The following is a 26,328-nucleotide window of genomic DNA, read 5'->3' on the forward strand; positions in this document are numbered from 1 at the left end:
CACTCGCTACGTGCCAAAGATTATTCTGAGCACTTTACATGGATTATTTCATTTAACTTGCAGAACTGTTAGTTAACAGACTCAGGAGTTAGATGCCTGGATTTAAAATTCTGCACTGCTATTTAATAGCTGTGTTACTTCAGGCAAGTTACTAGACCTCCATCTTGGTTTCCCCACCCATAAAATGTAACTACTACTACTACTAGCAACAAATGACTGTTAATATATAATGCACTTAGGATAGCTCGTGGCACACAGTAAATGCTCAATAAGTCTATCTTGTACCTGAGTGGCAAGCTTTCTGAGTTAGAAGCAGTAACTATCATTGGAACTGACTTATTTCAGCAATTTCTAACAGTATTCCTGAGGGAAGAAAAATAGACAAAAGGCCACCAATAAAGACATCTTTGGGTCCTTGTCATTGACTATGCTAGTATCCAAGCCGACAGGTAGACTTCTGGGTCTCTGAAATATGCAGCAACAAAATGTGCAGACCATGCTCCAGGACTAGCTCACATAATCCGCCTGGAGTTCATCACACAAAGATGGGTACCATGTGGTCTCTGTTACAAGCTTGCCCACGGAGGGCTTCTCACCCCCACCCAATGGCCATCTAAGGCTGGGATAGGAAAAAGGCGCAAACACCAAAAGGAAAAGCTAGTAGTTTATATAGATAGATATATAGATATATAGATATTGATATATATTGTTTACATAGTCCACAAGTTAAATGCAGGTATCCATAAGAAGAGCATTAACAATAAAAATACAATCTGTGTGTAGCCAAGTACAGAGACTTAAAATGGTAAAACAGCAAAAAGGATCTCACAAAAATACAAATATACAGTACAAATTGATTTATTTAAAACAGTTACAAAAAAGCACAACAAAATAGAGATTATCCTTAGAATTATTAATGCTTTGTTAAAGATCAGGTAGGATTAGAGGGTAAGAAATGGTATGGGTGGGGGGAGCACCTGACTAGTTCTAAGGCTTTAGATACAATGCAGTTGATTACATATTAATTCAGCCATTACATACTGGGGATGGTAGTTGGGGGTCAGTAATTTATCTACAGGGAACTCCTACACCAATCAGCTCCATCCAAACCTCCCCAGTGATCCTTCTCTATTCCTCGGGACCCTAAAGCCAACTGGATGACATTCCCATCCTTTCTCCACCCCATTCCCTATCCATGTTTCCCTCCCCTAAGGTGCTGTGCAAGCTGAGAGCAGTCTGCTCTCTGCAGCTGGAACGTACACTGTTTTGGCTACAGGGATCCTATACATGACTAGGAAGGTTGTAGGGGACAGCCTTATTTTTTTAATACTTCAAGTTTGTCAAGAGAACAGTCAGTCTCTCCCCCAACACAAGATTCTCTCGAATGTGAGTATCAAGCAAATGAGGGATGAACCCTGCCTTCAGCAATACCAGCAATGCACTAACCACTCACAGCTCACAACTACGTGCAAACTCCCTGTCCAGGGAGTGGTGTAAAACCACTGTGTCATCAGTTCACGCTCGCTCTCTGATGAACCTCAGTCCCCATGACAGTCATAAAGACAGAAATCAATGCTTGCAAGTTTGACACTAGGTAAAGGCACATGGGCTGCTGCCACACACACACTGCAGACAGGAACCCAGTTTGGGGCGCCACCTTCACTGCTGGGCTTTTGCAGTTAAAATGGGACCACACAGACTGTTGAGATTGCAATCTACTGAGGGAGAATCTAGGCTTAACAGAAACAATAAAGAAACCTTAGTGTGAAAAGTGCATTTATTACTACTGTTCCTGCTGGGGAGGTTCAGCAGGGCAAACCACACCACCGCTCCTCCTCCTGCCCCAGGCACTGTGCATAGTCTGCAGGTAAGGAGAGAGTGCAGTCAACTCTAGCATCTCAAGGGCCAGTGTCATCCTAGGCCCAGACCAGGCTTCTGGTCCAAAGAATGGTCCTAGAGTTGAAAGAGCAACTGACAACTGCAAAGTCTCAGATGCTTATTTTATTATTGCATAATGTAGGAGGCCTTCCCTACTCCAGGGATGCTTGGAAGGTGAAGACTTCCCAGCAAAGGGCTAACAGGTTCCTGGTCAACATCCAACCCAGCACAGTTCAGCTCCTCAACTGTAGTGTACACTTTTTCCCATCTGGAAAGTATTGTAGCTTCAGTGTGGTTTAGTGAACTTCGCCCTAGGAAGCCAACAAGTCTCCCTAAAACTTGGCTTCTGCCCTATTTACTTTGCTCTTAAGACTGTGACCTAATCTCCCATGGCCAATCAATCAGGTTATCTTTACTTGAATGGACCCAGGCCCTTTCTCAGTCAACCCATGTCCATGCTTCATCTCCAGTGTGATCACTCAACTCTTCAATATGCCCGCCTGTTGCGAGTTTAAATGATACCACCAACCTGTGCATCTCCTATGATGCCCACTGGTAAAAATAAAACTAAACGCCACCGAGGGGCTGTTTCAACCCAACTTCAGACCCTTTCCCAACCCCAGACCAGAATCCACGTAACTGGAGCCAATGAACTTCCCTGGGATGCTGATACAGACCCTAACCTAGTTCCCCACCATTTTAAAAACAGGATACAAAATACCACAAAGGAAATACATTAATACAAAACACCCATTAGTATGACCTGCTGGTTTCTCCCTCAAGACACTCAGATATTTGGAGCCAAAGGGCTCCCGGCAAGCACTAAAACCACATCCCTTTGGAGTCACCCGCCCCCCAGCAGCAAGCCATACACTTCTGAGTCCCCTTGACTCTGCTATAAATACTCGCACAGGTGGGAATGCAAAGGGTGCCTGGATTCCATCTATATGACCAGAGACATGGAAGGACAGGGAGCTCTGAAGGGCAGCAGGCAGGACAGTGAGCAGACAGCAGCGGTGGCAAAGCAGCACGAACCAAACCCCTTGGCGTTCTGACCAACTGGGACCAAGAGTGTAGAAGGGTCAGTCCAGATCCACTGGGGCCCCTCCTCATAGGTGTGAGTGCTCAGCTCTGGACTCCCAAGCCCCCCTTCCCAGGGTGCCACCCTCCCCACCCTCCTGCATACTAACCTTGGAAGGATAGGATCGATGATCCAAGACTTGGATGTATTACCCATCCTTTATCTGTTTCCCCTACTCTTAAAGTGGTGTAGTCATTTGTTTAGTGCTGAAGTTAGCAGTCCTCCTTTCTATCCCCAAGCTCTGGAAACAGCCTACCGTTGACAAGGGACTGGCTCTGGCCTTCTCCAATTGCCCATTCCCCAAAAAGCTGACAGCTTCCCACTAAAATGCTCACTCTCTCAAAACCACTCGTAGGTCTCTTGCAAACTTATGAAATTCCTATAAGGAAGAATGGACGCACCATAGGTTACTCTTACTTTTCATGCCTGGAAGAAAGACTGAACCAGAGGGAAAAGGCAAGGGGAATGCCACAGTTCTGATCGAGATTTAGAGCACAGAGCTTCTTTTTCTGGGAGACCACACTTTACAACAGACACTTCTGCAGCTCAGCAAAATCAAGTATTAATACATTACATATGCATGGCACAGTATCAGGGGAGTGGCTGGTACTGCGTTCCCCCAAGAGACAGAAGAGGAACAGGAGCAGAAAGGCTGGGGCCCAACTTGCCAAGGTACACAAGATTTTCTCTTTCCTAGGTTAAGTGGAAGCTACCAGACTGGGTAGTAGAGGGTTATTTGATTTAAACTACTTGGCCTGTATCTGGTTAGACAGAGGTTTGCTCCCACAAGGAAGAAGCTCAGTTGGTGCCCCTGATGGACATTTCTTGAGTGTCTACAGTGTGCACGTCACTCTCTCCAGCTGATAAGCCTTCCTATCAGGAAGGATGTTTTTGAGAAACCCAAGCAAATAGCCCCCAGGAGTGAGTTGTTCACAGAAGAGCCAGAGAGGAGGCCTTCTCTAAGGGCCACCATCTCTGTGAGGAGTCCTCAAGATTCAGCCCCCCAGACCCCCATGGTAGCAAAGAAACCAAAGAAAGCAGCATTCAGAGAATGTGGGGGACAGAGGGGGAAGGACATGATCCCAAATGAGTACAAGGCTGAGTGTTCACCAGACAGGGTTGGTGTTTGGTTCTGAGGTGAACCAGAAACTTAAGTACTTGCAGTAGGTCAGCAGCTTCCTTTGGATGAGGGTCCAAAAGCTGGCCGACCAGGTAACTGCTCTCAAGGAATGAAACAGTGGAGTGTAGGACTTGTAACAAACAAGCCAGTTTCAGCCACTTTGTTTCGCTAGGAGAACAACCTTTAGCACCTGAACACTAAGAATGACTCCATTCTCAGAACTCCCCCTCCCCCCCAGGAGGTAGGTAAGATTATTTATCCCCATTTGGCAGCTGGGGAGGAAGTGAAAGAGTGAGAGGTCACAAGACTTGCCTCAAGTCTTTGACAGAGCAGAGATCAGACCTCAGAGGCGTGCGTGAGACTCCTGATGGCAGGCTAGGTGTTGGCGTCCGAGCACATTTCTCAAGGAAATGCCAGGATCGTACCCTGGGAGAAGCCTCTCCAGAGCTGGGTGGACAATACCCTGAGTTACTTCAAGAGTCTAAAGACCCCCGAAAAGCAAACAAAAAACCCACCCACCCACCTGAAAGCTGGTGGGGGAGCCTAGTTCTCAATACCCAGTAGAATACCACAGTCTGAGCTGATGCTAAAAGTTGTGGGGGAAAAATGTGGGCTTAAGAGATAGGGAGGCAAATGCAACCAAGATTGAAAATACTCTTTGCAGAGGAATACTCCACCACAAAATCTAGGCAACTTAAGGTATTGACACGTTATCAAGACTACCCAGAACTTTAGAGTCAGCTGTGGAAAGGGGCAGCGAGGAGAGGAAGGGAATTGAGATGGGAGGAGCTGTAAGAAAAACGCCAGGATGAGCACCGCCCAGCTCTTCTTGTTTCTCCACAAACAAGCTGCTGAGGGGACATGATTCACAAACGAGCTGCAGAGGAGGGGACATGATTCTTTCTGAGTTTATAAAAACAGAGACTGTAACTGAAGGGGAAACCAGAGAGACCCTGCACACCAAAAACTGGAGGTCTTGGTCAGAGTGGACAAAACCAATTTTGCAGAAGGGGGAAGACAGAGCAGCTACAAATTAGGCCCAGGTCAAGAAACCATGCAGAGGGGTTAGGGCAACAGAAGGATGGGAGCCACGCAGGCACTTAGGCACAACACAGACAGACAGAGGAATGCAGGGCCTGGGGAAAGGGCCCACTGGTTCTTTCAAAAGTCACCATTACCAGCTAGAGATTCAGTATAATTTCAAAGCAGGTCTGGCATGCTGGGTAGGAGGAGCTTTGTTACATCAGCTACCTTTCCAGAAGCCACGCATACAGCCTGGTCAGACTGGCCAAAACATCTTTCTCCCAAAGTCCCCTGACCGGGTCCCCACCAAAACAGTACTTCACTCTGAACCCTGGAGGGGCTGCTCTCTCTCCTGGTGCTAGAAGCTTGTGGGAGGAATGGTGAGAAATGGGAAAGGGCTGAAGCAGGATCAACCCGAGTCCTGTAGATGAACGCTCCTCCCCCACAAACCAGCCACAGACATCTGTGTAACAACATTATCCTTTAAAGTGCACAGCTCTCAAAAGGAGAGTTCTGGGTGGGAACCCTCTTATTCTAACCATGGGGCTCCTGCCCTTCCACCACAAAAAAAAGAAAGGAAAAAAATAACTTCAGACAGTTGAACTGCTACTATAAGCTGTGTATCATTTTTGGCTCTTTCGTTGCTCCTTCCCTCTGCCACCTGCTCCCAAAGCCTGACTTTCCCCTTGCAGGAGACAGGGATAGGGAGGAAAGAATAGGGAGGCCCTGATATTTGGAATGTCTCTTATCCTGCATGTACCCCCTTCCTTCCTTGGCCCAGGCCTGCTGCTCCCCATCACAGCATCCTCTGGGGCTGTCCTGAAAGAATGCCACAGGGTAATGAGCAACAGACCCTGCCTTGGGAGGCTGCCTTCATGCCTCCTCTTCCCCCCCCCCGCGCCCCTCCAATCTCACTGCCAAGAGAGCCATTCCTTGCTCGGCATGTGCAAATCCTCTGCCTGCTCAGGGTGAGGCCCAGCTCTGGGGTAAGCCCCAGTCTGGTCTGGGAGAGAGGTTCATTTTCCCGCATTGGAACGCCCTTCGATGGACAGCTTTACCTCCTGTGGAATGAAAGAGGGACGGAGCAGTGCAGCCCGTGCCTCCTCCCCTTGCATGCTGTATCTTTGGAAGCTCGGAGCTGGCCAGCAGGCCTGAGCACCAGGCTCTGGCTGCGAGGGCTCGACTGTTTGGGAGCCCTCGCCTGATGGCTGGCTCTTCCCCTCACTGTCACATTGCTCTCTGGGTCCCAAGACTGTCCTCTCAGGCCTTTCTCGGGAGGTGCCCAGCTGGCCTGGGGGAGCACAGCTGGCCTGAGAAACTGAGTTACTGTTCAAGCTCTGTAAACTGATAGAGATGCAGACATCTCCCACCTGTAGTCGATGGCAGGGCAAAGAAAAGAGCTGTGCAGTCCGCCCAGGGCTGCAAGAGGACCAGCCCTGACCATATACAAAAAAAGGGTGCTCGGGGGGCACCTCAATGCTCACTTTGCTCTGCTGCTCACCAACCACGAAATGCAGCATGACAAATCCAGGCCACTGGCTCTCCTGAATGTCCACGACTGTGCTAGAGTCGATCTTCAGCCCCCCGCTCACTTCGGCACTGCGCACAAAATCCTGGGTCTGCAGGTCCTCCACCCGCTTCAGCTCCCCTGTAGCCAGCTGGATGATGGCGCCTTTCATGAAATGGGAGGGCAAGTGGGAGGAGGTAACAGGGGGAGGCGTCGGCTCCTTGTCTGGGAAGATGGCTCTGGCCTGCGTGTCCAAACTTGATGCCACCAGGATTTCCGAGCCCATGGGCAGCAGGCCTGGGTCAGTTCCAGTGGGCACCAGGTTGCCATTGGCTACAACCACTGCTTTGGGTAAAGGTCTATGTTTCACCGGTTCCTGATGGGATTGAGGGTAGAACCCTCGGGCCTGGTTTTTCTCAGCCATCTCTGCTGGGTTCCTGGCTGACCCTCGCCCCTCACCCTGATGGTCCGGGGTATGATGGGACAGGTTGAGGGGGCTGGGCTCATCTTTCCTCTGTGCTGCCACCACACGATAGTCCTGAGAAGCTAAAGTGCCAACCACCTGCTGGACCTCGAGGTCGGTGTCTGGGGTCCCTCGGTGTGCCGGCACCGCCACCTCCACCCGTGCAGTCTGAGAACCTGAAAACAACTGTCCATCCGCCACACACTCGACCACTGGCACCAGTCCCTGGCCATCGCCCTTGCTGGTGGGAGAGTCAAGGGCTTCACTTTCCCGTCTAACTACATTCCGCTCTTGTTGTCTCTGTCCATTGGCAGGGGCTGCTTCCAGAGCAGGCTGGCCCTCCTGAGGGGTAAGGACTGGGCTGGCACCCGTTGGAGGGGTTTCATGCAAGGTGTACCCAGCAGGTAGCCTGGACATCTGATAATAAATGGGCATCCGGCCTGGAGCAAGGTCCAGTGGCTGAGTACTGGAATGGTGTGGCAACTGCCCAGGTGGGGAGGTGGCAGAGGGGGTTTTGTTGAACGAGTGAGCTGGGGAGGAAGCCTGTGGGGGAGGAGTGGCTCCTTCTGCCAGGAGCGAGGCATATGGCACAAAGTGTGGAAGGTGGGAAGTGGCAAGGTTGGCAGAAGGGGAAAGGAGGGGACTCGGTAGGAAGTTGGGTGGCATAGCATAGGGAAGGCTATAAGGAGACCCAATAAACTGCAGGGAGGTGGATGGGAGCTGAGCATAGTGGATTGGGGGATAGTGAATTCCTGGATGCTGAATCAATGAAGACGCTACATTAAATGTGGGGGGCAAGGGGCTCATGTTCACCACAGATGGGAGGCCAGTCGGAGAGAAGGTGGCAGGTGGCATAGCCACCTTATACAGCATGCCATACTGGTCCACAGTCAAACCAGTGATGGCCTCAGCTCCATCACCCCCCAGGCTGACTCTGGCTCCTGCCTGGCTCTGCCCTGCCACCACAAGCCCTCGAGACCACTCAGAAACATCACTGGAGGGTGTGTGGTTAGTTGAGCAGCTGGTAGTTCTCCCCATATCCTCGCTGGTCACAGGGAGGTCTCGTTTCTTTGGTGGAAGGCATTCCTGACTCCTCTCATGAACAGGTTTCATATTGCTTTGTGGTGTTCCTGGAGCCTGGAAGGGGTTGGCTTGCTCCTTGGGGCATCAGAAGGGGCTTCTCTGTGGCTCCCCTGAACCCTCTCTGCTGCTGGCTGAGGCGCCCACATCTGCTAGGGAACAAATCAGAGGCAAAGTAAAGTAACCTAGGGGAGAACCAAATCAAAGGAAACAGAAGGAACTGTGGCCACGTAGGGAGATGCAACAAAGGAGACTGTTGGAAAAAAAAAAAAAAAAAAGAGGTATGAGAGCGGGGCAAACAAGGATGCTACCCTCCTCACTCATTCAGCCTAGGATACACATGAGAAAACAGTCACAAAACCACAGAGCTACAAGGACAAGCATTCAACAAAGCAGAAATAAACCGAGAGAGACCAGTAGCTTCATGATTAGTTGTGCCTATGATTGTTCTCAGCCTTTTCCCTGAAGGATCTGAATACACGGCCATTGCTGCTGGCCATTTCTTCCGTTCTCCTTTTGCCGCCAAAGACTACTGTGCTATCTTCTTTCCTAAACATATGACCTCATCCTCATTTCCTTTCCCCAGCCTAATTTGGGTTATGAACTCACCTATCTCTAGTCCCCTCAGCCCAGCCCTTGTTAAATTCTCGTCCTCCTCTGCCTCAAATCACCACTACCTCAAGGACCCAGGTGTCAGTTAAGTCCTCAGATTTGCTCGTGTCCTGTTTTTATACACCTCCCTCCCTACACCTTTAGGAACATTAGTATTATCTTTGCCCTGTGAAATACTACATTCAAATCTGGGCTCTGTGGGGAGAGGATGGCACTAGTGTTCCACAATTTATTTGCTTCTCCTCCACCTCCAATTTGCTTTCTTCACTTACTCCCTTTCTTTTTTCTTTTGTTTTGTCAGTGGCTCCTTTTCCACTGTAGGTCTGCACTAGGCACCACTTCCTAAAATGCCGATTCCATTGCTCCGAACATGCCTATTTGTTACTATCTTAGATTTGCATGATCAGTAAGAAGGATCTCCCCTTTCTCTCGTTGTCACCTTCCATACATGCTTTTGTCCATTGTCATAAAGTATCTTTTTGGTCTGAACACTTCAGTGCATATGAACTTTGTCACCTATATCTTCCAATCAGGCTCCAGTTCTTTGGATCTGAAAAGAGATTTCTATATTACACTCTGTTCTGTTTTTCCACTGTTGAATTCCAGATTTTTGTTTGTTTGTTTTTGCAACAAGTTATCCAAAGCGCCTATATTACCTGAGCTTTCAGTGGTGCTTCTGAGCAGCTGTAGTAAGCAAGTGTCTTTCCGCTGGCGTGCAAGCCTGGAAGACAGACATAGAGATAAAGTAAGCAGGAGCCTTGCCTTCGACCCCTCTCAGGGTCATCAAGAAAAGTAACTCTGTAGTTACAAAGACATCAAACTCCACGAGTCCCTGCTTTGTCCTCTTCTCTAGAGGTAATAGCATGTGCACCCAGAGTGCCTAAGCAGTTAAACAAAGAAAAAGCCGTCTCTTAAACTCTAATTTGTAGGAAGACATCCTTGTAAAAAATTTTCCATGTCAAATCTCATTGTTTTCTTTAGCATCATATTCTTCATTCTCTAGCTGTACCTATTCCCCAAAAGTTAACTTTACCTCCAATCCCAATTTCAGGTAAATGTACAAATAAAGTGGAAGACTCAACATTGTTTCCATGTAAACAATGGGAAGCAGGAAAAATGAACTTCACAGATTTCACTTTGATTCAGAGCTGATGAAAACACAGTTGTGGAGGTTACTTAAATGAGAAAAGCAGCACTAGAGGAAAAAGAGCAATTATTTATGTTTCTGGGGCAGAAAAAGAGGTCAGGGGGACTCACTCAAAGGGAAGCCTTATTAACAGATTTTCAGAGTGAAAATAAAGGTCTCCTCTGTGTGTGTAAAATTTTGTGAGTGACAACTTTGTACCGAGTGCCGAATCAGGTAACACAGAAATTAAAAACATTCCCTTGGTCCTCATGTAACTAACAATGGGCAACCAAACTTGTGCTAAACTGTCAATATCTGAACCCACACATGCCAGAAACATCAAGCACTAAAAAAGAGTCTTAATCTCTAAAAACGGAGAAAGCAGGACTAACCAGTACTCTGAGGAGCTACCCACTGTCCTGCCCAAATCCTACAGAACACTACAAGCCTCAAACCAAAGGCAACATTTATCTCTTGCGATTGGCAAGGTGCAGACATACCCAAAAAGGTGATGAGAGAGGAAAACAAGGTGGAAAGATACGTCGTCCCTCGTTCCATAAACACAAACTGCACAACAGGCACAAGTCCTGTATTCCTTCTTTGCTGCACTTCCAGCAACTGAAAAGCAGTTAGTTTTCTCCTTCATTCTCAACAAAAATGGGGTCCACCTTCAACCCCAGAATGATTCTTGCTTCCTGCAACTAAAACGTTAAAGAAAACCGGCCTCTAGGTCACTGAGGGGTTAGCCAAACACAAGCTAATAAAAGGACTGAAAGAGGCGAAAGGTCTGAGAAATGACAACAAAGAGCCAAGCCTGTGTACCAGGTTCCCACAACGCAAAACACATTTCGGAACCTGAAACCTCAGCCTCTGAAGGAGCTCAATGAGGGTTTCAAAAGGAGAAGACGTAGCTCGCTACCCCAACCGAGCTAACGGGGAAGAGGGGCTGTTCCAGAGAGTTGCCAACGTTGCCAGCAGAAACAAGGAATCAAAAGGCTGAACCCTGCCAGAGATCAGAATTCGGTGAAGGCGAGAGGTGCGCCCGCCAGAGAGGAGGTCGGAAGATGCTAGGGGTTCTGGTTTCTTGTGATCTCGCAATCTTTGCTACAAAAAGGGTAGGGCTCGAAATTGGGAATTCAACGTTTAGAGAGTGGGGGCGGGGAGGGGGGTCGACCCTCCAAGCAGAGGAGCAGGGGCTAGGGTCCGCAGGTGATGCTTCCTTGTTTGGGGGCCCCTTCCCGCCCCAAGAACTCGGACACTCCCGCCAGTGGGGACACAGCCGCAGGGTCGCCGGAGCCCGAGACCGCCCTCTGGACTGGGTCAGAGAGAAGTGCGCGGGGGTCTAGGCGCGGCCTCTCGCTCGCTAGGTCCGCGGTTCGAGGGGGCAACGGGGTCCGGGGGGCCACTTCCTCCGGAGCTCTGAGCCCAGGCCTGTTTGGCCTCAGTGAGGCCGGCCAGGCGGCCCCCACTCCCGGCGACACTCACCGGCCCATCTCACGGCGCTCTTCGGGCTCCTCCCGCTCGTCCCGGAGCCGCCGCAGTAGCGGCCGCCGCCATCCCCGGCCCCGGAGCCGCCCCACACCCAGCACCCCCACCCCCGAGTCAGGCGCCTGGAGATGGCGTAACTCGCGTCCCGCCCCCGGCGCGGGACGATGGCGTCAGTGCTGGGCTGGAGAGTGACGCCCAGGAGAACCCGCAGGGAGGGTGGGTTGGACACCCGCGAGTGGCCGCCGGCGCCCGCTCCGAAGGAAAAGTGAAATCTTCCCACTGGGGCTGGGTCACGTGAATAGGGCTGGGCCGGGACCCTTCACCTTGATCCCGCGATGACCCCGCAATCTTTCTGCTCCAGGAAATTCTAGGGGTTCCTAAGCAGAGCCTGGGGCATGGCGGTCAGCCACCCCCATTGCCTATACTTCCTGGGCCTGATTTGTGAAGCCGTCTTTTGGGAGCCTCAGGGAATCCCGAGGCGACCCGATCCCATTAGAGTAAGGAGATCCCTCTGGATCCCGGGGGTGGAGATGGGAGCTCTATTTGAATTGAGACAGGCCTCTGAGGAAAATAAGGATGGGCCAGACCCAGGATCTAGGGGAAGGAGAAATGTAGTGAGAGACTAAAAGTCTGAGAAATTAGAGGAAGAGGTTTAGTACAGTGGGAAGCAGCTTAGTTTGGTGGAAAGAGTGCTTGCCTACTTGATGAAATATTAGGTCACCATTAATTGCCCATTAACTAGTCAACTTAATAGTGACATGAACTTCTCTGTTAACTGAAAAATTACCATTTGACTTTGTGCTTCCATTACACCTATGTAAAAAAAAAAAAAACCTGCAAACTAAAAAACAAACTAAACTGAGAAAAAATAAGTTTAACTGTTGAAGAGATTGAATTCTGAGTGGAGTTCTTCCCTTTCAGTTTCTGCACATTCTGTTCAATAAGTAATTACTTTTTGTCTGATTTTAAAAGTACTGGCTGTGCTCTGGTCCCTATTCTGTAGCTATCTAGCCTTAGTAAAGTCATTTTACTACTGTAAATTTGGGTTTGCACTTCTGCAAATTGAGAAGCTTAAACTAAATGAAGGTGTGGGAGTAAAATGTAGATTGAAGAGCTCTAAAAATTTTAAGTGAAAAAATAAGCAAAAATGTACATACATCATAGTTGCATATATTTTTGTATCTACAGAAAAGAAGTGGAAGGATGTGTAACTAGTTAACATTAGTTATCTTGGGAGTGGAAAGTGGAATTGGGTGGTAGCCAAAGGGAACAAAAGGGACTTGTTGTTTGAACTTTTTGTGAGAATATTATCTTAGAAATATTAAAATGAGTAAGTTAAAATACAAATAAGGTATATGGCCTCTAAGATTCTTTTAAGGCATTTCTTAGTCTCAATTTTGATATTTTTTCACTTTGATGAGCACAAAGAATCATCAAAATTATTAAACTCCAAACACACACACACCTTGCAGCAGTGGGTGAAACAGTAAAGCTTCTGATCTGTAGCCTTCTGAATCAGAGGGCTTTGCTTCATGAATATTAATATTATTCATGATTGCTTCATGAATATTAATATTTTTCATGATAGTCACCTTCCTTCTCAGTTTGGCCAAAAAGGAAGTCCTGTGGCCTTTCTCCTCAGTGATTCCGTTTTAGCACTAACTGGCATTCTGGTTTCTGGTTCATTGTTTAGCTTGCTCAACTGGCATTAAAACTACAAAACCAATAGACACCCTTGAACCATCCAGGTGTACTCAAGGATAGCCAATTTCTCCCAGATCAAGATACACAGTCACAGATGTGCTTTTCAGAGTTGAAAGAGCAAACACAGGTATATGCAAGCAAAAAAAGGTTTTTGACTACCAGCCAGCAACACAATTACGTGGTGCAAAGGCGTGTCTGATTAAAAAAATAAAACAAAAACAGGACGTTCTGATTGGTGACCAGGTGATTTCCTGGTTTGGTGCTGCAGTCCCAAGAGGGTAGGTCATACCTCTGCTGTGTCCTGTTTTTAGAAATCCTTACTCCAAGCCATCCTGATTTCTTTGGTCGTACATATTGATGGTAGGAAGCTCCATGGTGTCAGTTTGACAGGGATATTAGTGATAAGTAAACTAATATGGTTTCTAGATTTAAGACACTAAAATAAGTTACCTGATTTTTCTAAAAATCTATTATTCTCTGGTGTCTGGGTAATTCTCTAAGTTATTTACATTAAGTAAACCCGGGTCTTAAACACTGCGACTGGCTCAGTAAATAGTTGTTGAATGAAATGTCATGAAGATATCTCACACTGGGAGACTGCCCTTTGTAAATCTTTTGTTCCCATTTCCTTACTTCTCTCATCTGGTTAACCTATTTGCTCTGTTTTCAGTCTCTTCTGAAAGTCCTTCATTTTATGTCACCGAGTTTTGTGTTTTCTTTTCTGCAGAGTTTTAAGAACTGATGAACCAAAAGGAGAGTTTCAAAGGTACTTGGGATATTTGGGGACTAAAGGGTTAAACTTCAATGTTTTTTTCCATCTCTTTTCTGTCCCTGGATTCCTATGGAATTCCTTTGATGCATGTAGATTGAACTGGCAAGACGGGAGAGCCTGAGCTACCCTGTTGGTAGGAAAACAACAACCCAACCCTGCCTTGCTGGTTATTCTTCTTGAGCAGGCAGGATTTTCAAACCAGCTCTCTGTTTCCTCTTTGCAGTTTTTCTAGACGTGTAGTACAGGCAGGGAAAGCTCAGACAGCTGTCCAGCTATCCCAGCTTTTTATTTGATGTTAAGGGAGCAAGCTAGAGAGAATTTACAGGTAGCTTGGGAAAGCATGTGTGTCTTAACAAGGGGAGAAGGTGGCATTTCTCATACTGTCACATGTCCCTGCTTGTATGTTTCAATGTGCAAAGGTATCATTTTAGGAAAGGAATTTCATCTTTGAATGCCAAAGGCAGAAAACAACTAACCTCAAGCATACACTGAAAGTATCAAAATACTTAGTAGATTTAGCTTTCCCTAGGAACATATTCACATCTGGCATTAGGTTGTTTTTCAAAAGCTTTTCTAGATATCCAAATGTAGAAATGTGTCATGTTAAGCTTGTGTTTATCTACTTTTCTGAACAAATCTATGTCCTCATTTCCACATGCTTTTAATGTTATGTGATCTCTTCTGATGCGGATTTCCCTTTCAAATGCATTAATATTTTATTTAGAAGGAGGTCTTATAATTTCTTCTCCATACATGACTAGTACGTCCTTTGAGGAGGGGAATCTCCCTCTGTGGTCCGCTCCCTCAGACACTTGCTAAAGACTTTCATGTCTGTGAGAAACTTCCTGCAGAATTCTCAAAAATTTCAGTGAAACCACTGACTATTGAAATAACCTGGAAAAAAAACCTATCCCTTACTTGAATTGCAAGAGTCATATCTGGGGGGTATCTGTTCCACAGAGAAGCAGGTGCACCCAGACCATTACTAAACAGTCAGGAGTTCAATACGTGGGGCTTGGTGAATGAATAAAATGGATGTTGAGAAACCGGAGCTCCCGTAACACTGACGACTATCTCTTTCTCTGGGAAACTTGCTCAGAGTTGCTGTGCCTTGTGATGAAATCATGTTCAGTTCTGCCTTCAAAGCTGATCGCCTTCGGGCCAACTTGCAACTGGCTGTCAGTCGCCTAAAACTCCTGGAAAGAAAGAAAAGTGAGTAGTAACACTTCAGGCAGCCCAGCCAGCTGCCGCTCGGACCTCTGTGTAGTCTTCTCACCACTCCTCCCAGCCCAGTGATGTATCTCCTAAGACCTTCCTTGCCAACTATGGAATTTTAAATAACATTTCTGACTGGTGGGAATATGGGAACGATTACTATAGTGAACAAACCATTTATAAATGTCCAAAGACGCTTCTGTATCTTGACTGAATTGATATTGATATCTTGGTTTTGCAAGATGTTACGATTGGGGAAAACTCAGTAAAGTGTACTCTGGATCTCTCTGTATTACTTCTTTAAACTTCATGTGACTCTACAATGATCTCAAAATTAGAAGCTGAATTTTTAAAAAATATTTCCAAAGGTTTAAAATGCAAAAATATTTCCAAAGGTTTAAAATGCAAAACTTCTCTCCACTAAAGGCAGAGAACTTTATCTAGTTAAACTGTATTCAAATGTGCAGTAGCTATTAAGTTTGTGCTTCCAGGCAAATTTTTCTGGAAGGGCTTCCTTACCCTTTTTCAAACAGCCAGTCCCTGCGTGTCGCCGCTGCCGCCCCCCCCCCCCCATCTAAATCTATATCTCACATGCCCCCAACCAGGACCCAACCTGGAACCCAGGCATGTTGCCCTGACCTGGAATCAAACTGGAAACCTTTCGGTACACAGGCCAGCACTCAGTCCACTGAGCCACACCAGCTAGAGCCCTACATGTTCTTTTATTTGATCCTGATAATCTAGTGATACATCTTATTAACCAGACAAAGTTTATCCTCTTTTTACAAATGGAGAAATTTAAACATGAAGTGCCTGAGTGATCTGAGAGAAATAATGTTAATTGGTTCTGTCTTACCTAAATTGACTGCTTTTGAAAAGGAGATAATAATCTTGACCTTCCAGGGTTCTACTTGTAACACAGACTATAAGTTGGATACACAATAAATGTTTGTTGTTATTAGTGTTGATGTAACAGCAGTTTAGCATTTATCTGAAATAAGACCAGCTTTACTGTAATTTCTTTTCCCCTCAATGTCTAGGGCAAAGAACATTTCCCTATGCTGGACTTGGCTAAGCAACTTTCCAAGCACTGAGGTTTATGTGTATATTTCAAATTCAAATATAGTTTCATATAAAGATTTTTTTGCAATGACAGAGTAACTCTGTCTATTCATGATGATGAGGTGAGCATCACTTTTAGGGTATGGCAGACAGACAGAGTATATAATTAGGAGGTTCAGGTTTTCCCGAGTTGTGAAAAGCCTATTTTCCCAGGCTCAGTCATCAGTTGATAACTCAAAGGAATAAGACATTACTTATGGCAGTGGATGACGAATGGGACAGGCTACAGCTGTTACCTCTCCAGCATGACTCTACTTGTTCATTTTACGACATAACTTGGAAAAGCATAGTTATGTGCAAGTCTGAAGATTTGGCCTTAAGTTTCAATTCAACCAGCTACTTGAAATCATGTGACCATGGGCAAGCCACTTTACCTCTCAGAGTCTCAGTTTTCTCAGCTGTCAAGTGCACGTAACATACAACACCTCACACAGATGGTGTGGGGATCGAACAGAATTGTGTATATGAAAACATTTTAAAAAATGCAAAGCATGACATACATTCTCCTTTTTCAAATAGCTAATCTTTTTATTACAAAAATAATGAATGTTCACTATGGAACATTTTAGAAAATAAAGGTAAGCTGAAAGACTACAATAAAGATGACCAGTCCAAACACCCCCTCGAGCAATGGTTCTCAGCCTGTAAAAGGGGTCAGAATCCAGAGGGCTGGTTCAAACACCGAGTTCTGGGCTCTACTTCCAGAGCTTCCGATTCAGTATTGTGGGGGTTGGCTCCAAGAATCAGCATTTCTAACTAGTTCCCAGGCGATGCAGCCATTGCTGATCTGAGGAAGATGCTTTGAGAACCACTGAACTAGTGTGAAACACTGAGCAATTTTTGCATCAACGGTATACCTTAAGTATATGGTTTTGTTTGGTTATTGGTTTTTATAAAAACATCGTTTCACACTACTGTGCAACCTGCCTTTTTATTTAACAAACTACTGTTTGCATGTTCAGTCTTCTGTATGTATGCTTTGCGCTGCAGCCGAGCAGGCCCAGAAAGCAAGGAAAGAGATTGCTGACTATCTGGCTGCTGGGAAAGATGAGCGAGCTCGGATCCGAGTGGAGCACATTATCCGGGAAGACTACCTCGTGGAGGCCATGGAGATCCTGGAGCTGTACTGTGGCCTGCTGCTGGCCCGGTTTGGCCTGATCCAGACCACACAGTGAGACCTCTTGAACTTGATTGTATTTCAGGCTCAAAGGAGTGACAGGCCATCCCTACCGCCTGGTGAGGGAGAGGGTAGGCTCTAACTTGTCGGGACTGTGTCACAGTATTTTGTGTCTGCTTGAACAGACTATGTCAGTCCAAAGAACCATTTTTAAAAACCAAACAGATGGCTTTTTTCTTGCTGCAGATAAATTGGAAAATACAAAGTATTTTGTGTCTGCTTGAGGAAATATGGCAGTCCAAAAACCCATTTTTATAAAAACCAAATAGATGTCTTTTTTCTTACAATACAAAAATTGGACAGGAGGAAAGTTATGAGGGGGAAATGGGGACAACTGTACTGAACAATAAAAAATAAATAAAAAAGTTGGAAAATACAGACAAAAAGAATCCGTAATCACCAAATCTGGAGATAAGAATTTTTGGTATATCTCCTTTCAGTTTATATGTGCATATTTATATGTATTTCTGTGTGTATAAACATGTATATATGTGTATATACTTTTACATACCTATATGTACATAGAGGTTTATATTCTAATTTCAGTTTAAAATTTTTCATTTTGACATTATTTTTTTAACATTGTCCATGAGCTACCTTTGAAGTGGGGAAAAGAGAGAAACAGAAAGCCCTGATTTTCTCTTTTTTTAAAGATTTTATTTATTTATTTTTAGAGAGGGAAAGGAGCGGGGGAGAGAGAGAGAGAGAGAGAGAGAGAGAGAGAGAGAGAGAGAGAGAGAGAAACATCAATGTGCGGTTGCTGGGTGTCATGGCCTGCAACCCAAGCATGTACCCTGACTGGGAATCGAACCTGCGACACTTTGGTTCGCAGCCCGTGCTCAATCCACTGAGCTACGCCAGTCAGGGCTGAATGCCCTGATTTTCATAATTGTGCGCTTTCCTTAGGGAACTGGACTCGGGTCTGGCTGAATCTGTGTCTACACTCATTTGGGCAGCTCCTCGACTCCAGTCAGAAGTGCCTGAATTGAAAATAGTGAGTTTGACGAGTTTTCACTGCCTGTGCCATGATTGTAAATGAGCATATCGCTAATGTTACTCATGCAGACTTGTAGGATTACTTGGGGGATTTTTTCTTTTCATAAAGGATAACAAAAAATAAATATTTTCTCCTTTTAGTCTTTAAGTGAAAAATAAATACTATTTTTAAGGACAATGGTAGGGTGGGGGTGGGAAACATTGCTTAAAAACCCCCCATAAACTTGAGACTGTGTTTCTTTTGTGGGAGAAGGAGTGTCATAGTTTACAAGGTGTTTAAAATGAGAGGTTTTAAGTTTTACATTTATTAGATATTGAAAAATTAAATAGAGTGCCTAGTTTATTGTTAATGCTTTTTGATGCTAAAAAAACATAATTCCATTGAGGAAACATTAAAGTGATTTTTGCTCTTTCAGTGATTCTTTATCTAAAGCAAATCTGCCATAACTTGATCAATTTTGCCTATATTTCTTTCTTGGTGATGGTTTCCTGCAGGTATCTAATCAGCTGTGTGCAAAGTACAGCCAAGAATATGGGCGCCTGTGTCGAACCAGTGAGATTGGAACTGTCAGCCCTCGGGTAGTACCATTTCCAAAGACACACATTTTTCGAAACCAGGAAGACTGGGAAAAGCTGAGCAAACTCAAAACATATAATTCTGTGCAGAGCGAAAGATGTGTAGAAGTAATTTTTGCATTGGAGGTAGAGGAAGTTGGATCAAGATCTTAAATTAGGGAACTCAGTTCTTTCAAGGGGAGACAAATATATGGTGACAGATGGAAACTAGACTTTTCGGTGGTAAGCATGCTGTAATGTATACAGGTATCGAATTATCATGTCTTACACCTGAAACTTGTCTAATGGTATTAACCGATGTTACCTCAATTAAAAAAAAAACAAAACAAAACTAGAGTCAAGAAAACTGAGCTGATTCTTAAGAAAACATACATTTTCCTAAATGTAACTGGCCTAGTGGTACAAAAGATGTTAATGAAACTTTGTTGAAGTTTCAACTTTTGAACATCTTACACAATTCAGGACTGACATGCAGCTGGACACAGAATTCTGGCCGAAGTAGCTGTTTCAGGCTGGTGGACATTCTCCTCGTTCAGGGCATCCGCTCTAATTGGCCAGTGCCTCGCTGCACTGGTTGTTGTATATGCTGAATATCACCTCTGACATAATTCAAATGCTTATCGTGAAATCAGAAAACATTTTTCTTATGTTTATTTTTTTCCTCTTACTCTATTTGGTTTGAGGGGCCTTCACCCCAGGCAAGGGCTGTCTTATGATACAAGGAGGATTCCTTCCTTTGTGTTGCTAAGTTAATTATCCTTCTGCCATCATACGTCTTAAATAACAGTGACTAGAAAGATGAAGAACAATGATGCAGAAGTGAAAGACCAGCTAAACTCTTTTTGCTTCTTATTTTGTAGATGTAAGTGTGACCAACTCGGTTATGTTCTTTATTTTTCAGCTCATGTGTAAATTAAATGTGGACACTCTACCCCAGGTTCTAGTGGAACAGTATCTGATAGAAATTGCCAAGAACTATAATGTGCCATATAAATCCCAGGCAACAATTATGGTGAGTACTTTCAAAAAGGGAGAATTGATTTAAAGCTGAGATTTCTGTTGTGTGCTAGGAGATTTTTTTTTCTACTTAGGAATGTGACTCTCAGGATAGCTATGTCAGGATTGTAAATCAGGTAAAGTTTGTACCTTTTGTCTGCCCACATACTTTTCCTAACAGAGCTTGACTTCTGATAACTATCAGATGACCCTTCTAAGTTGTCAACTGAGACATGGAGAAGAAAGGTGAAGGAACCTAAAGTGTTACACTCAAATGTGTGAAAAACAGTTTTTGTTCTTAAGATCTCTACTTTGTCCTGTGGATATGTTATATTTTAGTAAAGAGATCTTTACTAAAGAGATCTTTAGATAAAAGATCTCTTTAGTAAAGAGATCTCTTTACATAAAATCTCTTTACATAAGAGATCTTTATTAAAGATCTAGAATGAAGGTTACAAGATCCAAAGGCACAAGGCACTGTCATTTAGTCTTGCTTAAAGGTGTTAAGTTCAGTGGTGAAATGACCCATATTCAGATCCTAGCTCCACCTTTTATTAATTGTGAGATCTCAGGCAAGTTGACTTACTCTCTCAAAGACTCAGTTCTTTGGACTGTAAGAAGGAGGATAAGGCCCTGGCTGGGTAGCTCAGTTGGTTGGAACATCGTTGCAATACGCCAAGGTTGTGGGTTCCATCTCTGATCAGGGCATGTGCAAGAAGCAACCAATAAATGCATAAACAAGCAGAATAACAGATTGATGTTTCTCTCTCTCTTTTCCTCTCTCTAAAATCAATAAATAAAAGAAGGAGGATAATAATGATTAATGGTTATTAACAGATCTGAGTTTCTTGAGATGATTAAATCAGCTAATTAATATGTACAAGGGATTTAAATACAATGCTGGCCCATCACAAATGTAATCAAGTTTCGCTTTTTATCATCATCATTGCCATGGAGGATGCATTAAGCTTCCAAAAGGTGGTCGGGAACTATTTTAGGGCCAGAGGGATATCTCCCAAATGTCTCTCAAACCATCTCATATGGGGAGTGACTTATTTTAGCAATTGGTAAAGTTGTGTCTGGTAACTTCTTTTTTTTTTTTTTAATTTATTGATTTGAGAGAGAGAGAGAGACAACATTGATCTCTTGTTTCACTTATTTATACATTCATTGGTTGCTCCTCATGTGTGCCCTGACTGGGGATTGAACCTACAACCTTAGCATATTGGATAACACTCTAACCAACTGAGCTGCCTGGTCAGGGCTCTGGTAACTTCTTTATAAAAGATGTCCCTGCACTCACGTGCCAAACTTGTGCTCAGTGCAGGCAAGAAGCCACAAGGGAACTCTGTTCCATCCTGTGTTCCCACACTGCTGCCTTTGAGTTGATGGGGCAGCATGTGACACATTGGGTTGGATTAAGGGGCACACTTGTCTTTTCTGATGCTTTGCTCCTGATGGTTTCCTGATAGGTACTCTTACCCATTTTTCTCTTTCAAAGAGTTATATGATTTGTTGAAAAATGACATATTGTGAATATTTAGATAATACCAAAAGGACTGTGAAGAAGTAAAAGCCACCTGAAATACCACTAGAGATGTGTCCAAGGGCTCAGCTGTGGACCTCTGCTTTTTCTGCTCTACTCTCTAGGTGATTTTAGCCAACATCATGGTTTTCAACGCCATTTTTATGGTGAGGACTTGTACACACATATCGCTAGCTAAGGCTTCTAGGCTGATATGAACTCCAGGCTGGTATATACACCCACCTTCTTGAAATCTTTGCTTGGATATTTCAGGGACACCTCAAATTTTACATGTCTAATGGCGCTCTTAACCTTTTCAACAGCCCACTCCTTCTACAGTTAATGGCAATTCTATGCAAGGGCAAGAATCTTGATGTCTTCCTTGACTTTCCCCTTTCTCACGGCTGCTAGCCCCCAGCGAATCTTCAGCAAGTCCTACTTTCAAAATATATCTGCAATTCTGCCACGTCTCACCATCTCCGCTGACAGTACCCTGGCCTAACCTGCAATAATCTCTTCTCTGGGTGGTTCAAGGTCCTCTTAACTGGTTTTTCTGCTTCTCTACCCTTCTTCCTCATTTACTGATGTTCAATATTGCCTTCAGAGATCTGGTTAGTACCTAAGTCAGATCTTTTCACACATCTGCTTTTGAATCCCCCCAGTGGCCTTTTATTTCACTTAGAATAATAGGCAATGGCTTTACTACAACTGAAGAGGCTGCTCATAACTATTCTCACCTCTTGTCTCTGGCCTCGTTCCTTCTATTCTCCCCCAGTTTACTCTGCCTCAGCTACACTGGCTGCTGGCCTCCTCACGCTGCTTCAAACACACACAGCTGACCCCCACCACGGGGCCTTTGTACCCCCTGTACCCTATCTTCTGTACTATCTGCTTGGGCCCTCCCTCACTTCCTTCAGTATGAGGCCCTTACTGGCTACCTTCTCTAAACTGTCAACCCCTTCCCTTTTCTCTGCTTTATACTTTTTCTCTATCACTCCTATCTTTATCTAACACACTATATAGTTTGCTTAGTGATCTTGTTTATTATCTGCATCTCCTTCTGGAATATCATCGACTCCGTTCTGTCTTGTTCACTGTGCCGTCCCCTGCACCGTGCCTAGTTTACATTAGGTAGTCAATACAGTTTGCAAATGAATGAGTAAGTACAGTGTTTACCACTGTTAAGGTTTGCTAAACTTTCTTGGAGACATCTCTATGCATATTTACGTCTAGCTCTTAATCATTGGTGTACCAGTGCCTGACCTCAGACACTCAGAACACAATCCTTGAAACAGAGACAAAGAAGTGTGAGGGCCAGAAAGCCTGGAGGTTACTTTTAACTGTCATTGACTCACACTAGACTCACAGCTTCATGAGGGCAGGAAACACTTTCCTTTGCACAGTTTTTTCTCCAGTGCTTTCCAAGAGTGTCTGGCATGTAGTAGGTATGCAATAAACAAATGTGTAATAAATTGAGAACCCAATATTATTCTTACCCTCTTGCTTCAGGCTGAAGCCCCAGCAGACCTGGTTAGTGTTGGATTTACCGATGATGTCAAGAAAGGTGCCCACGACAATGGAGGTGGAACTGTAGCCAGACCTGGTGATGCACTTGAGGCATTGCCAGTGTCTGCATCGGGGCCCTTACCTGTGCCGTCCTCAGTTCCTGGTCCCTCATCGCTTCCTTATGAAAGACAGGTCAGTATGGCTAAGGAGGATACTGAATCTGAAATGATACTCTAAGTACTGCTAGAAAGTATTTCTAAATGGATCTTTTGGATGGTAAAATTATCTTTGTGAAGTTTTTAAGGCCAGGGGCATATTTGTAATAATTTAGCTTATATTTGATATGTTTTTATGCTGAATTTGTGAGAAAATAGGACTACACACAGCCTTTCACCAACTGCTTGACAATACCACAGTACAGACCACAAATAACACTGTATGAGCTGGACAAATCTGGAAGTCTTGAACATACAGTGATTTAGACTCACGATGCAGATTAGATATATTCAGTTTGTATGTAGTGAAAACAGTTTACTCTCATGTTGAAAATAGGGTGAAAATCTCATAACTGTGTACATACACAAATCTAGAGGAGTCAGGTAAGTAAAAACTAAAGAGCTGTAGACCTTATCTTCTTTACTTTTTGTTCCTTCAGTGTGAAGTAAAAATAAATTGTTATTCTTTTCATTTCTGACCCCATGAAGTTCTTTTTAAAAGATTTTCTATTTCAGCTATAACTTAATTCTAATTTTCTTTGTTGAAATTATTTGTCTGAATAACACCTTGTATATTGCTCAGCTTCTGCTTTTGGAATGCAAGTTCTCTGATTTAAAAATAAAGAAAACTGTATGGAAAATTTAAACATATTCAAGATTAGAGAGAATAATACAATAGACTTGCATGTACTCATCACTCATTTTGACAGTTATCAACATTATGCTGTTCTTATTTCATCTATTTCTTCCTCATTTTTTGAGAGAAAGGAATGTAAAGCAAATTTCAGACATTATATAATTTCACCTTTAAATATTTCTCTATATATTTCTAACCTATACCCTTTGTTTTTATTGATGATTTTTTATTAAAGATTTTATTTACTTTTAGAGAGAGGGCAAGGGAGGGAGACAGAGGGAGAGAAACATCATGTGTGAGAGATACATTGATCAGTTGCCTCTCACACACCTCCAACTGCAGACCTGGCCCACAGCCGAGGCATGTGACCTGACTGGGAATTGAACAAGCAACCTTTTGGTTCGCAGGCTGACACTCAATCCACTGAGCCACACCAGCCAGGCCCCCTTTGTTTTTATAAGATAAAATAATGTCTTTATGATAGCCAACACAATGAAAAATAATTTCTTAATATTGTATAATATTCAATCCAAATAAAATTTCTCTAATTGTCTGGAAAATGCATTTTTACAGTTATTCTGTTGAAATCAAGATCCCAAAAGATCCACACATTATATTTGGTTGATACCTCTCTTAAATCTTTTCAACTCTAACACTTCCTTCTTCCCACTTCTATGTTTTTTCTTGCCATTTATTTGTTGGAGGAAAAGTCCTCTGATTTTATTAAAGTGAAGCATTTTTTCACAAGTAGTCTCTAAGTTCAAATATAAAATATTCCTTGATTCTTGTATGAGGCCATATGTGACAGAAGCAGCAAAACCCATAGTCACTCTTGAGGGTGATTTCCAGAAGGCAGAAAAACCCTTCATCTCAAACAAGAAGAAAGCTTGACTGTGATAAAGTTCACTTAAGTTAATTTTAAGAAATATTTATTGAAGGCTTACTATGAAGAAACTATGTTTTAAAGCAGTTGCTTCCCAGTGATTTTTTTTCTTTCAGAATGACTCCTATAAGAACAATTTGCCTCCTATACTGGTTCCTGGTAAGTATAGGGCATGCTGGAAATGGTTGGTAATATTGCTTGATATTCATTAAAGATATTTCAGTTATTATAAGACGAGTCATTCCTCCATTGGTGGGAGGAGTTTATTAGTGATTAACTGGGATGACAGTGTGTTCCCTTGTAGTAGCCAAGTAGTAGTTCGCAAAGTTGATATGGATCTCAAACAGATCTTTAATTCAAAAAAAGTTTTAAAACCACTACTATACTAGATCATCCTGTCATGTTTTGAAAAAATTGTGCCTTTAAAAAAATTCAGACCACAGTTGTAGAAGATTGCCGTCACAATGTAACTATTACCACCATTTCCATGTTGGGGGAGTGGTCTAGTTTTCCAGCCATACTATGTACTGTTCTGTCAATAGCAATAATAGCCTACTGTTTTTAAGGCAGGAATTTCATTCTGGAGTACATATTGGTGTGATATTTTTAATCACATTTTCGACACAAATAGGTCCTCGACCCAACCTCGAAACTTCTCCAAAGCCAGCATCAAGAACCAAGATTGGTTTTGATAACTTTATGCCTGATTTGCCTGATGCAAAACCTCAAGCAAGCCTTTCCATTGACCCTTATGATTCGGAAGAAGTTGATTTTGAAGATCTCGACCGGAGACTTGAAATACTGAAGAAAGCCATATAATTCCTTAGTCCTAGATTGAGTATTTGCCTGGGAGTTAGGGCTCTTGCACACAAATTTTAATATGGCCATTGATGTGTCAGTGTGAAGTTTTCTAATTTAGAATTCCTTCCATCTCTTAAATCATATGGTTCTCTGTCTGTAATAATGTGTATGTTTCTCTGTTTGTGTGAATATATATATGATCATATAGTTATTCCCATTTCTTAAAATTCTGTAATTCTTAGATGAACATTCTTGACCTATAGAGTTTTATTAATTATAGTCAATAAACTTTCATTTTTCTCTGAGATTCTTATTTCTCTCATAATTATCACTTTTTCCAAGGAGGCAGAATGGTGTGCATGTAAATCTCATCCCTATACTTACTAGTTATAAATAAGACTTTTGGCAAATGGTACCTCCTATCAGATGTGCATGAGAGAGCTAAGGAACTAGAGGAATGCATGTCTTCTTAAAAATGAATATCTTAAGGAATGTGCAAACACTAAAAGTGAATAAGAGAAGTGCTTTCCGAAAATCTGGAATCTTGTATGCCTGGATTCAAATGTAGACTCTGCCACTTACTACTTCTAAGCTTCCTTTTTTCTCACCTGTAAAATGGGGGAAATAATGAGGATTAAAAGGAATAATGTATGTAAAGCTTTTTAGTACTTAGTAGGTGCTCAATAAATAATAACTTTCTTTCTCATTGCCTGCCAAGTTCTACTGGACTAAATATTAGTGATTCTATGAGACTAGGTAAAGGAGAGGCTGAGAAAACTAGTTGACCAAATTAATGATATTTTTGTTTGTTTCTTGTGTCACTGG

At 43.7% G+C, this 26,328-nt stretch overlaps 2 protein-coding genes across 16 annotated transcripts; one reads left to right on the forward strand and one right to left on the reverse strand.

Moving 5' to 3' along the window:
* Positions 1-651: 651 nt before the first annotated feature.
* On the reverse strand, positions 652-11,489 carry ATXN1L (ataxin 1 like). Of its 7 annotated transcripts, none has more exons than XM_036012142.1 (4): positions 11,376-11,489; positions 9,421-9,485; positions 9,281-9,314; positions 652-8,301 (listed from the first exon to the last, which is right to left on the reverse strand). In XM_036012142.1, the coding sequence occupies exon 4, from the start codon at positions 8,183-8,185 to the stop codon at positions 6,119-6,121; it is 2,067 nt and encodes a 688-aa protein (XP_035868035.1). In that variant the 5' UTR covers positions 8,186-8,301; positions 9,281-9,314; positions 9,421-9,485; positions 11,376-11,489; the 3' UTR covers positions 652-6,118. The 7 variants fall into 7 exon arrangements, with proteins under 7 accessions (XP_035868035.1, XP_035868037.1, XP_035868034.1 ...); XM_036012144.1 differs by having other exon boundaries at positions 652-8,304; XM_036012141.1 differs by having other exon boundaries at positions 9,204-9,314.
* Positions 11,490-11,564: 75 nt separating this feature from the next.
* LOC114488203 (IST1 homolog) lies at positions 11,565-25,813 on the forward strand. 9 transcript variants are annotated; one of them, XM_036012147.1, is made up of 10 exons: positions 11,566-11,875; positions 13,810-13,848; positions 14,954-15,066; positions 17,182-17,362; positions 18,275-18,362; positions 18,860-19,066; positions 19,842-19,952; positions 22,971-23,159; positions 24,819-24,861; positions 25,334-25,813. In XM_036012147.1, the coding sequence occupies exons 3-10, from the start codon at positions 14,979-14,981 to the stop codon at positions 25,519-25,521; spliced, it is 1,095 nt and encodes a 364-aa protein (XP_035868040.1). In that variant the 5' UTR covers positions 11,566-11,875; positions 13,810-13,848; positions 14,954-14,978; the 3' UTR covers positions 25,522-25,813. The 9 variants fall into 9 exon arrangements, with proteins under 9 accessions (XP_035868044.1, XP_035868040.1, XP_035868041.1 ...); XM_036012148.1 differs by lacking the exon at positions 11,566-11,875 and adding an exon at positions 12,953-13,209; XM_036012146.1 differs by lacking the exon at positions 11,566-11,875 and adding an exon at positions 13,374-13,442.
* Positions 25,814-26,328: the final 515 nt, after the last annotated feature.

This window comes from Phyllostomus discolor, chromosome 12, assembly GCF_004126475.2.
Source record: "Phyllostomus discolor isolate MPI-MPIP mPhyDis1 chromosome 12, mPhyDis1.pri.v3, whole genome shotgun sequence".
NCBI lineage: Eukaryota > Metazoa > Chordata > Mammalia > Chiroptera > Phyllostomidae > Phyllostomus > Phyllostomus discolor.